Raw genomic sequence first — 12,385 nt, 5'->3', positions numbered from 1 at the left:
CGCAGAACTGTGCCGATCGCAGGTGGATGTACTTAGCAGCGCTGAGCTGGAGAGAATTAGCTCCAGGCAGGGCTCTGTGGTTGCCCTCCAGTTCAGAGCCCTCTGCTGATAGCACTCCTTTCTGCTTCTCTGGTCTCTACCTCATTGCACACTAGGGACTACAATTTGGGAAGCGTGGAAGGTTGTGTTGGTTGCTTTGCAGTTTCAGACATGTTCTTTGGGGGTTTTGTAAGCTATTTAGGGAAACTGAGCTGAAACAAAAAAGGAAAATACCTCTTATTTTTTTAATATATTTTTCATATTAATATTTTATTAGACAATTGTCAGTGTATTTTAGTTATTTGGAAAATGTATACTTCATTTTGTGGTTATTTTCCTTGAAATTAAATTCATTTGTTGGCCACGGTAATCTAAAAGAATGCTCAAAGGAGATGGGGGAAATCCCAGATTTTCTAATCTTTCTTTATAATCTAGTATGAGCTAATCCTCTATTCTGTGCTTGCTACGTGATTTCCATTTGAGGAACTTAAGCATAAGAAAAAAGATTGAAAATGAGCCTGTGGAGTGGGCTCATGGGCTGGTCCTTGTCAGAGACAGAGCACACGGCAGGGGTCAGGGCTGGCTGTGAGCTCAGTCCTGGTGTGCATCCATGGAACTCTGACCTCATTAAAATTGTGTGTGAACTACTGGCTTGCATGCAGTTGTCAGTTCACCCATTTAGGAAAAAGATACTCTTTAGGACATCTTGACTGCATTTTATTTTAAAACACTGCTGTGATCTTTGTGTATTTTTTCCCCTTGCAGCATACACGCTTACTGTAGTGTGTCCAGCTCAGCTTGGTTTTTTGACCATAAAGAACATTTTATTTGCATCTCTGCTCATCTCACCAACTTGCTGTAGCACAGAACCTTCTGCATGGCACCCATTTGTCCTCGCTCATGTATGTTTGGAGCAGAGATTTTGCAGCTGGGCTGATAAATAAGGTGTTGCTGGATGGTGCCATTATTGATTGTTCAGGGTTCTAATTGTTTCTAAGCTACTGCAGACATTTTTTAATTGTGACTTGAAGACATTTTTGAAAGTAAATTAGAATACCAAAGCAAAACGTGTCCCTTCTGTGTTTCTTCATGCTGGAATCTGTGCCTTGGAGGTAATTACAAATTAACTGTTCTCCTTTATGGGCTTTCTACACAGCTGTATTTTTTGGCCAGCAACGCCTGTGTGGGTGCAACTGGTCAAACAGAACCAAAATACAAGTGAGAACTGGCTATCATTGTGCTCAAGGGTTCCTTGTAGACAGGTAGCTATCTCTCTATCTATAAATATATGTAGCTTTTATTATACCAGGTAATCTAGAGGGCTTTTGGAAATGACCCCGGATATACTTAGGTGTTTTTGTGAGGGGTCAAAACTACAATGCAGACCAGGCTCTTACAGTTCTGCTGTCCATTTTTCTTATTTTGCTTGTTAGACTTTTGTGACTTGTCTCTGTGCCCCCGTGTTCTCTATGGAAAAAAAACTGAGCTTAGACATGGATCAGAATTGTAATTGCTCACCGTTGAGAGTGACCTGTTTGGGTAAAACTGACCCTGTCCATGATAACCTTGCAGTTTGTCCTTCTCAAATTGTTGTAGTTGTGTGCTGGGGATTTGACGTCTCATGGTCAGAGGTGGGGTGCTTATCATGATTTGAGCAGCCTGGCTCCACAGGAAGACCAAACTCCATGGAGTGAACTTCTGGAAAAGGCAATGCAGAGTGCTCCAGCAACCTTGGATGGTACTGTTCACATAGCTGTTCAGTACTGTTTAGGTATTTGCTCCTGTAGAATGATCTTGAAGCAGTTCTGTTTACAAATGAATTTTGTTTTCACTAAAAGTTTATGGCACTCTTGTCTCCCTTGTCTCCTTGCTCCACAATCCAAACACACAGATGACGACTAACAGCTTTGCCTGTCTGTGTTTTTGTCAGTGGCCTGGTTGTTTGGATGCAAGGTGTCTTCATGTTTCAACTCTCCAGATACAGGCTGGGTGACAGGATCCTAGATATTTGCTTCTTTTTTTTTGCTGGTGCAAAAACAGAGGCCAGTAGATAGAAAACTAAATATTATATGCTGAGCCCTTGATGATGCTGCTGTTCATAAATTGGGAACCAAGCAACACGCGTGTGGAAGTTCTCTGGCTTTCTCCTAGCATATGAGAGTACTGAATGTACTGTATCAAATTATTACATGCTGTTTTCCTTCCATTGCCATCTGTTATCTCTCTTCTGGTCCTTATCTTTAACTCTGCAAATCCTTTTAGAATTTACTTGAAAATACCAGAGGGGAGAAGGTGGCTCTTAGGTAATGTTTTTATTCATGCAGTGCTTGTTTTTAAGTGCACCACCCTCTTTATTTTATACTCATATCTTTCTGTGTATTTTGGGTGCAAGAGCAGTGTGATCTAACTTTCTGGCTGCATTCACATTGCGTACCTAAGATCAAAATACTGGGAATAATAGGTTCCATGAGCTTGTCTCTTCCTCAGAATCAAAAATAGGTGATATTGAATGTAATCAGATGGAAAAGGCTGGCAATGTCTAATATAAAAGCAGTTTGTTGTCATGGTCATAAGAAGTTTTAATTCCTGATCTTAAACTTTATTAGAAACTCTTGGAGTGAAGCACCTGCTACCCCTAATACTTGAGAACACAAGTGTGACTGTTAACAGAACCTGGTTCTGTTCAGTGTGCCTGTTGAGATAATGCCATGTGCTTGCTGCTAGTGTAGGGATTTAATTTGAACTTGGAAGGGCCCTGTTTCCAGAATTGTCCCCATGTATTATACTAATGCTTAATTCATGTTGAAATATTTTTGCAGTAAAGTCTTATGATCCAGTGAATAAGGGGGAATAAGAGGAATGTGTGCAGCAAGGTGCTAACAGAGTTTGTGGTGTTTAGGATGAGAGCATGCAGAGTTCGTGTTAAGAGCATTCAGGTCCTTCAGTTATGTGCTTCGATTTGTTTTTAGGATGAGAAGCAATCATCTTGAAATGCTGCAAGTTCTTAGGGCTGCAGAGCTGCTCGCTGATGCTAAGAAGTTTCAGAGCAGGGTATCAGAAGGATGTGAGGATGGGAAAGTGCATTCCCCCTTGCTTTTGTAAATCAGTATCCTTTGTTGTACTTGCAGCTCTCAAAATGAAGGCAGTCAAATGATAGCTGAATATGATACTGTTGTTTGGTTTATATGAATTTTGCTTTGAGCTGAGTTCTGGCAGCTTTGCTGAGTGGGAAGCTGATATGTTTGGCCTCTGTGCCGGCTGCGTGGGCTGTCATTAGGAGGTGTTTTGTAGAAGTTGCTGTATCTTACCTTCTCCCTCTGTTATAAAGCTTCAGCAGGCGGTCTCCTCTCTCCGACTGGCACTGTGTTTGTTGGGTTGAAATGATTTTGAACCCCTGAGGCTGCCAGGCTGGTTCTACAGCAGTCTAGGAGCTGTTGAGCTGCCTTTCTGGTTTTGTACCCCAAGTGTTTTATTAGTGAGGTGCCTGCCTCTCAAGAAGAGCATCTCATTATCTAATTATGAAACGCTACCTTGCATTGCAAAACAGTGTTTCCACATTTGGATAAACCAAACATGCTCATCAACCCTTTTAGGGTAAACATTTTGTATTGCTATTGGAAATCTTCAGTAAAGCTAGACTGCAGTTATGAAGAAAAATGCAGTGGTCTAAGAGAATGTCAGGACCTTGAAGGGAGGATAAAGCTGTTCCATCAGGTAGCGCTGTGCTTGATGGAGAACAGAGAGAAACTCTGACATAGCGTGTTAACTGCTCGTCCTACAAGATCACAGCAACATAGCAGGCTAACAAATTAGCTCTGAAGTAGTTAAACTAAAAGTGAAGTTAAAAAAAAAAAAAAGGAAAATGTACTCATTTTTTGGCAATCCACTTGTCCATGTGAGCTAAAGACACGCTTCATGGTGACCATACTGCTGGTCATGCAGATACGTAAGTGTTTGTCGTTGCTGCTGAACGGCTGCACTGTGCTTACAGAGCAAAAATATACTTGTGCTCTCCATAAAAACAACAGAGACTTCCTTCCAAATTACCTTCATGTGCAGAGGAATCTTAACTTGCATGGCCATGAAATTCTCTTTAGGCAAACATTCATTGTGGAGGCCTTCAAAACATCAAGGCAGAAACAAATTGAAAAGCAGCTAGTAGATAAGCATTGCAAATTTACAGATACTTATCTGAATCTTTTTGATTTAGAAATTGGGTTTGGGAATCTTGAGGGAGCCTGTTCTCACGATATGAGGCCTGGTAAAGCCCAGATCTGTGGAAGAGTTCAGCCTTTCATTTAAAGGATTGAAGTCCTGTCCTGAGGTGGTCTAAGATGTGCCTTGCATCTGAGAATTGTTAGGGATTTTGAGATTTGGTGTTTGGAATTGAATGTTTTGTTAAATAAATATTTATCTTACTGTGCTCATGATTTTCATGCATGTATTTTGAAGTGTAAGATGTTTAAGAAAAAAAAAAAAAGGTAAGAAGAAAAAGCTGTTGGATCAGTTAAAAATGCAGAGATCTGCTTAGTTATTAGAACTGATTTTTTGAGGTTTTCTTTGTCAACTGTTTCAAGTGCAGTCAGTCTTATTCCGAAGCACTTTCACAAAATGTATCAGGAATAGATCAAAATATTTCTCTCTATGCACACCTATACCTTTATTCATTTGATAGCTATAGCCCCTAAGGTATAAAGCGTTTATACTCTGCATGTTTTCCCAGTGGTAAGGCAATGCTGGCACTGAAGCCTTAGTCTTCAAGTGATATTTGGAGATTGCATGGCTGGTAAATGGGGACATCACTTGTGAAATAACCTTGTTTAATTTGGGTTCATTTGTATTAAAAGAAGAAAGCCCCCAGTAGATCCTGGTGTCGTATGCTGAGGGTCTCCTGCACTCACCCTGCTCCCAGCACCAACCGCTCCCCTGTGCTAAGTGACTCACAGAGCCCGACTGGGACTTGTTATGGCAGAGGCTGCTGGAAACAGTTCTGGGATGAACTTGTGGAGCAGTTTTGAACTAAACCGCTTATCTGCACAGCCCATTGAGAAACCTTGCTTATATCTTAACGCTTTCACACACAGTAATGTATACATGATGATGTTGTGTCTGTCAGTATGTCTACGTATGCACTAACTTTAACCAGGGTTACCTGAAAAATGCATGGAATCATTGTAACCCCAAAACAAGCTCTTACAAACATAGATTGTGGAAACATGTTAGTACTCAGTAGATGGGTGGTGTTTTAAATCTCTCTACAAATTATCAGTAATGAGTCTGAAGTTAAAAATAGATGTTTATGTGTAGAGAGCCAGGGGGAACTACTTCTGACAAAAAAAAAAAAAAAGTGCTTTCATGGAGCAGTTCATTATTCTTGTCTCATGATGCAGTCAGGTTTGGTTGGGTCTTTGTTGGGTGACTTGGTGTGGCCATGAGCTGTACTGCCAGGATCTGTGGAGCCCAGAGGGATGCTGGGGTGCCTGTGCTGCTGAGAGAATGCTCTGTAGTGTCTCCACACGTGTTTTTACAAGTGAGACTGGGAAGGGTCAGCAATTAGTGGTTTAAGCTCCATTACTTTTCTTGTTTTATACTTTAATCTATAGAAAAGCGAGGCAATGTCTCCATCTGCAGAAACGTCTTAAAGAGTTTTTTGACCTTCCGTTTTTATTCTGCGTTCTGTTCTGTTTTCCCCCTGAGTTTCAAAGCAAGGATTTTGCATGAATTTGTTAAAAACTCCAGGTTAATTGCTGTGGCCGTCACCCGTCTGCTGCTTCCTTAGTCCCTGCTGGTACGTGTTAAGTGTGGTTCAGATCAGTTCACCTGCACTGCTGCATTTGTTGCAGTCTTTCTGATGCCCTTCAGAAGCCAAACAAAATCACTGGAGCAATGGCAGACTGCTGTGTAGCTGTGCCCTTGTGCACGGCCACGCTTACACTGTCGCTTTCCTCAATCTTCTGTTGTAAAGAACAGACTGTGAGGTCTCATCTATCCGGCTTGTGCGTCTGTATTTGTTTCACACAGAGTAATAGAGTATCACACATCAGTACTGTGCTAAACCTTCGGCTCTGGGAGCTGGTGTTACCCTGCAGCAGAGCTGGGTGCTCCCACTGCTCAGCCTTGTGGTAGCGAGTGTGGGACTGATCGCAGTGTGGGACTGATCGCAGTGTGCGCTGCGTGAAGGTGGGTCACAGCCGGGGTCTGGGAGAGGCCAAGGCCGGGAGTGGAGCTGGGTCCGCACGCAGACCTGCGCTCGGGCTGTCGGTGCGGAGCCGCCCGCAGTGTGAGGGGCGGGCAGGGCCGGCGGCGGGCAGCCGGGCAGCGCCATCATCGCTTTGATGTTGGCGGGGCGGGTTGTTTTCTAATTCCTGACACGGAGGAGGAAGGTGAATCAGTAAGTGAATTACAGCTCTCGGGTTTCTCAACTCAAACGGACGATTCTTTCCAAACACCTCCCGGGCACCTCTCGCTCTTGTTTTCTCTCCGGACCCAACGCGGCCCTTCCCGCCCTGCGGCGGAGCGCAGGACCCGGCCGGGGGTGCGCGGGCCCCGTTGGCCCTGCGGCCCCGCTGGCCTCCGGCCGGGCCCTGTGGGACGCAGCTCCGTGTGAGGTCGGCGGGGAGCCGGAGGGGCTCGCTAACGAGGGCTTGTTTGTTTGTTTGCGTCGCTGTGCAGCAGGAACCCCGGCGGCGGCCGCCTGGGGCGGAGGTGTGAGGGAAGCCGAGGGGAGCGGCGCCCGCCCAGCGCCCCGCGCCCTGAAAGCGGCCTTTGTGTGCACCCCCCCCCCCCGGGCCCAAGCGTTACACAATCTCGCTATTGTGTGCCTGGGAAAGGCTACGGCATCCTATTGCAATTATTTAGGAAAGAAAATATTTGATGTTTTTTTTGTGGAAGGTGGGCGGGGAAGCTGGATTTACCTCTCTTGTTGTTTTGAAGTCCTCTTTCTTGCTTTTGTTCTTCCCGTTTGGGCGGAGTGGATGCGCCTCAATCCGTGTTGTGGTGAACGTCCTGCTACTGAAACACACACATTGCAAGTCTTCGTTTGGACTCACAAATAAATACACCCAGCTCTGCTTTAGGGGCTCAGTTCTGGCCCTTCGTGCTTTTTGCCTTGTACGTTGTGTAGCAGCATTTAGAAATGCTGGGTCCCGCTCTGTTTTCCCTGCAACCGTGGGTGTAGTGAGAGAAGGAGCTTGGGAGGGTCCATGTTTGTTGCTTTGATCTGTCTGTAGGACTGTCCAGTGATTCCTTGCTTTGTGTGTTCTTGCCTTCAGTGCGCAGTGAGGAGTCCCACTGCACCACTGCTCCGGTCCTCCTCCTGGAGTCATGTATTGGTAGATGCTTGTAGGTGGTGGTTCATTGGGCGAAAGTTTGGCAGGCTCATCGTGAGCTGTGGTGGTCAGCTGGAACACTTTGGAGACTTCTGCAGTCTTATAGCTGAAGTGAGTGTGAAGGCAAAGCTCATCTGGGTAACGGAATTGGTAATTCTTTGAAAGTTTGCATCCGATCAGGGGATAAATCTTTGCCCTTTGCCAAAAGAGCTGAGTAGTGCCATCTTAGTGGAAAATAGGGTGATTACATGATTTTTCCAACACCATTCCTACTGCAAGGAATGCTCAGCTGCCACAATGAATCTTACTGCAGTTGTTTTTGGTGAGACGTGGTTGAATGAGTGCTCCCATGGCTGGTGAAAACACTGTTTTGTACAGAAGGATTTGTAAAGCATTCTGGAAAGTACGTGATAACAGAAGAGTTTGTTTTAGATCCAGCTTAGTGACAGCAGCCTGCTGAGCTGAAGTTAGGAAAAGGTTCCTGAGCCAGGGACTCATGTGCTCTGAGCATGACCTATTCCCATGTGATAATAGCAGTGTGTTTGGTCTGCTGCAGATCAGGTGGACTCAGCTGTACCTGTGTCATCCTCTGTGCATGTGGGGCTTACCCTGTTAACCCAACTGACACGCTGGTGAGAACAGGTTATGCTTTTTTGAGTGATTTCTCACATGGTAGCACAGGAACTTTGATTGCTGAGATCATGGTTGCCAGAAAACACCCACTATGAAATGCCGTATTCTAAACCACACAAGGTAAGCAAAACAAAATCTCACTTTGCTATTTGCTTAATTTCACCAGGCCTTTTTGTCTTCCTTGTTATTGTCTGGAAGTGGGAGCTAGAGCAGTTCTACAGCATTTCTACTTCATTTGCACATAAAAGCTCTCAGCTTCTTTATGTCTAAGGGAGCACAGTCTGAATTACTGGTAAAATGTGCTGGAGTAGTAAGCAATATGTATTAAAACTGAAACTATTAAGGCACAGTTTTAAATGTAGTTCTGTGGTTTTGAGGATAGTTACAAAAGTAAAAGCATATACATTGAATGCCTTGAAATACCTGCACTTTTAAAATCCAGAAGTAGTGGTATCATAACGTGTAAGAGGATGATTAGAGTGGTGATGCAGTGTGTGAGTTTAGGTATAGCTCACGTTACATTGGCTTGAGTTGGTGATAGCTCAAGGTAGTACGATGTTCTGTGCAGAAGGGGCACTCTGCAAGCTGTCCTTCCCAGTATGTGTGCAGATAACAGTGCAGCCTGCCTGGAAGTTGCACTCACTGCTGGCTGTGATGTTCACAGGGGGCCAAGCTACAGGGTTTGTGGAATAGCCATCCTTTCGGGCTGTGCTTTTTTCCATTAGACGTAGTCTATGCAAGATGTTCTAAAAATGCAGTGCTGGAAGAAGTGTGCAGAAAATCCATTATGTAAATATGGGAACTAGCTTTCCAGGCAACACTGTATTTGCTTAATTGATTTTGTGTAAATCGTTCATAAAGATATTTTTGAATTGCAGATACTGTGGGTATGTTTTGAGAGATGAATAGGTGAGTGCTGTGTGAGAGACAAGTTACTGTCCATGCTGTGTCTGTAATGTTAGTTCACGCTGAGCTCGAGTTCATATTCTTGTACTTGAAACTGATCTGTCTGGTTGGTGTGTGTTTCTGTGCACATGAATAATTCATCCATGCATGTTTGTATTTATGTGTGCAAACACATCCTAATGCCTGCCTGTATGCTAAGTGGAAAACTTACCCTTCAGTGGGCATACAATAGGCAGAGCAACCCACTTCTCTGTTTATTTTTCCAAGGCCTTGTTGTGGACCAGATAGATTTTCCTACAGTTGTGTGTGCCATAAGATCGTATTTTTCAAAATGGTGGAGATATTGAGTGACTGTTATTCTCTGCTTTCCTAAAATTACTCAAGAAATGAAAGTTCCTTGGTGTTGGCTTTCAGACATTGGAGCAGAAGGGTGGTGTGGTGGGCAGTGGGATGCTGCATGCAGAGCGGGGTCCGGCACTGTGGGGCTGTGCAAGGCAGCTCTGTGCTCCTTAGGGCTGGGGCAGCAGCCTGCTGCTCACTGCTCTCATCACTTTGTGGTGCCAGCGTGCTCTTTGTGTGCGTGTTGTGTATACATGCATAATTATGTGTGTGAACAGGTGTTGTTAGCACAGTCTCTGTTGTTATGTTGCATATGGTTTCCATTTTCCAGTCTTCATATCCTTTCTGCAACAAATCTTTTGGAGTTTTGCTTTAACTCTTGCTACGTTGTCGCACAGCTCTGACTCCTGCCTGGCCTCCTAGTGCTGTCATCATCTCCCATCTTAGAAGACAGTCTGAAAGCAGTGGGCCTCTTCGTTCTCCCTGTTCCCTGTGTCCAAGAGCCCTGAGGAGTAAGGTGGCCGCAGCCTGCACAGTGCTGCGCTGCTGAGCTGCTCCTGGCCCTCCTGTGGATCTGTGGGAGGTCTGGAGGTCCCGAAAGGGGAAGCTGAACTGCAAGCACCCAGCTGAATAATAAAATGATGTCACTGCTGGCCAATCAGGAGGGGTGATGTCACATGCCTGGCAGCCCCCCTGTCCTCAGAACAAGAGGAGCAGCCCCTGCTCTCCTGTTGTCCCTTTGTCACCACCAGGAACTGCTCGGGACAGAGCCTTTTGAAGTGTATTATTTGAGAGTTAAATGTGCGTGGAACACGATTCATCAATCCTGCAGTTCCTGGGATTGAGAAGTTTCCCAAGGCTGCAGAACTGTGTGGGAGCTTTTACAGCTCGTTAATGAAGCACGCGAAGAGCAGGCAAACGGATCTGTTCGTACTGTTCTTACAGTACTTGTTGTTCAGCCCTGTGTGCTGAGTAAGGTCTGTGTTGGTATGTGGCTTCTACTTCTAATGTGTATGATAAACCATTCTTGTTTGCTTAGACTCTAGTACGTATCACAAAACTCATTTTTCATTATTTCTGTGGTTAGTAAATCCCATAGATGAGCTTTGCATTTACATCTACTATTCTGTTTCCTCCTACCCAGTTAGGAGAAGATGAGTGGAACGCCTTGGTGGCTCAAGCTGTTGGAGGCTGGAAGAGCTGTTTGTTATTTTTAATTGAAACTTAGTCGCTTTTCAAGCTGGAAAGCTGGGGCACCCTTTCTGACACTCAAAACAATGACTGTATGTACAGTTGGAGGCAGATTAAAAAGAAAGAGAAGAAATATTATGTTGTTTGAGGACATTATTGGCGCCAGTCAGACAAGAAAGATAAGAGCAAACACATCTGGAACAGAAATTCTATCTTAAAGGACAGGCAGAGTCCTGCTGTAGCATCCTCTTACTGTTCTTTCTAGTAATACAAGCCCACCCTCTAAAGAAGCTGTTTCACATTGTTTCCCTGGCTGGGGCAGGTAGTTGTGTTGTACTGTGAGGGTTGTGAAGCCTGGGGAAGCAGCTTTGGGGAGATGCCTACAAAGAGCAGTTGCCCAGAGCCAGTGACTCCTTCAGACTGCGTACTGGTTTCATGCTTTTGGATTAGGAATTTTTGGTGAGACCAGAAATGGTGAGGAGAGCGGATGGAGGAGGACCTTGTTTGTGTCTGGGACAAGGAGAAGTTATGTCAGATTGATGGTTCCATGTTTTTAGCAGTAGGTCATTTGTTCGGGTCCAACTACTGAAACTTGGGTTTCATATGACACATACAGGAGATGTTTGATCAGCTTTAAAGGCTGGGATTCCTAAGGTGTTTGTTAGAAAGAGAGTCAAGCAAGACTCAGGAAACAGCTAGGACAAAAGGTTTCATTAAGAGCCTGCACTAGATTGCTTCCGTGAGGGGTGAGAGGTAGGAGGAGGCGAGTTGTCTTCCAAAGTGAGGAAACTGCAGAATGAAAGGCTGCGAGCGGCTGCTTCCCCTGACCTCTGGCAGCCGGATCATAAATTGGATTTGCTGCAGGCAGGAAGCTGAGCAGCAGAGCAGCCCGTGTGTTCTCTGGTGCTTGTGGAAGCCGCTCACATCACGACCCAAATTAAAGGTGTTTGTTTTCATAGTACAATATAGACGTGATTTAATGTTTTGTAATTGCTTTCTGGGAGGAACAAAAAAATAAGTTTATGCATTTATGTGAGCCACTGAAAGATGTAATTCATCTCTGAACAGTCAAAGTATTTTTGTAATGTATGCAGCAGCTTCAGATAGCTGGATTATTAAGAAACCACACTGCTACTATAAATGAAATGTTATTGTGGAGTTTGTTCTTTTCTTCACTGCCAGGTGTATGGGAAACTTGTGCATCTTTGGACCAGGGGATCATTTCTTTGGTGTTGTTTTTATCTTGTAAAGAATCCTACTGTAATGGCAGTTATTTACATCAGAATGCATTAGGAAAATAATGAAAGTAATGTTCTCATTGAAAGTTGTCTTGGTTGCTTAGTAGCACTGATGCTGAGGGTAAAAAGAGTGCTGCATTTTACAACCAAAAACATGTTTTGGAATGGCTTTAAAACACCTGAAGAGACCATAAACATCCCAGGCTGCAACTGGCAGGTGGCTGCTGCTGCTGTGTGTGCGAGTGTGCAGCCACAGAGCCTGCATTTCCCCTTCTTATGGAGGTGAAATGAGCCAAAGGCATGTTCAGTTCCACTGGAGCTTGGGTGGGCAGGGTGCTCTGAGAGCAGCCATCACCATGGTGGTGTTAGCTGTGTTCTTTGAGCTCTTGGCAGCCTTGGGTGCTTGAGGGCTTCAGTGATGAAGGTGAAGCCCAAGCTAGTTTGATTCCCATTTGAGCAGAGGAGCTGCTCTTTTCTGTACTGGACTGCTGCTCTTTGTAGGATGTTGTTGAGAAATAGCAGCTAGTTTTTTTTTTAGTTTTTTTTTTTAAATCTTAATTTATAGAGCATCTCTTATACGTAGTTTCCTAGAGGAGTACTTTGTACTTGAAAGCAAAACCAGTACAGCTCGAGTGTTTCCATTTATAGCGTATCTAATTCTGGGAAAGTCTGATATAGCTGAATTGAAAACTGAAGACTAGACATAACCAT

General features: G+C 44.4%; 1 protein-coding gene across 5 annotated transcripts in view; it reads left to right on the top strand.

Annotated features, from left to right (window-relative positions):
* IGF1R (insulin like growth factor 1 receptor) overlaps positions 1-12,385 on the top strand; it is a 151,230-nt gene that overhangs the window by 63,171 nt on the left and 75,674 nt on the right. The window contains exon 1 of one of the 5 annotated variants that reach the window (XM_090149077.1): positions 4,515-6,219. The exons of 2 other annotated variants lie outside the window; for them this stretch is intronic. Coding sequence is in view for 1 of the 3 variants with exons in the window: in XM_031587778.2 (XP_031443638.1) it covers position 6,430 (1 nt within the window). In the remaining 2 variants the exon portion in view is untranslated. 2 more of the 5 variants (XM_031587778.2, XM_031587779.2) reach the window with 2 other exon arrangements.

This window comes from Phasianus colchicus, chromosome 12 (assembly GCF_987193195.1).
Source record: "Phasianus colchicus chromosome 12, bPhaCol1.hap1.1, whole genome shotgun sequence".
Lineage (NCBI taxonomy): Eukaryota > Metazoa > Chordata > Aves > Galliformes > Phasianidae > Phasianus > Phasianus colchicus.
This window is presented reverse-complemented; position numbering and strand designations above follow the sequence as displayed.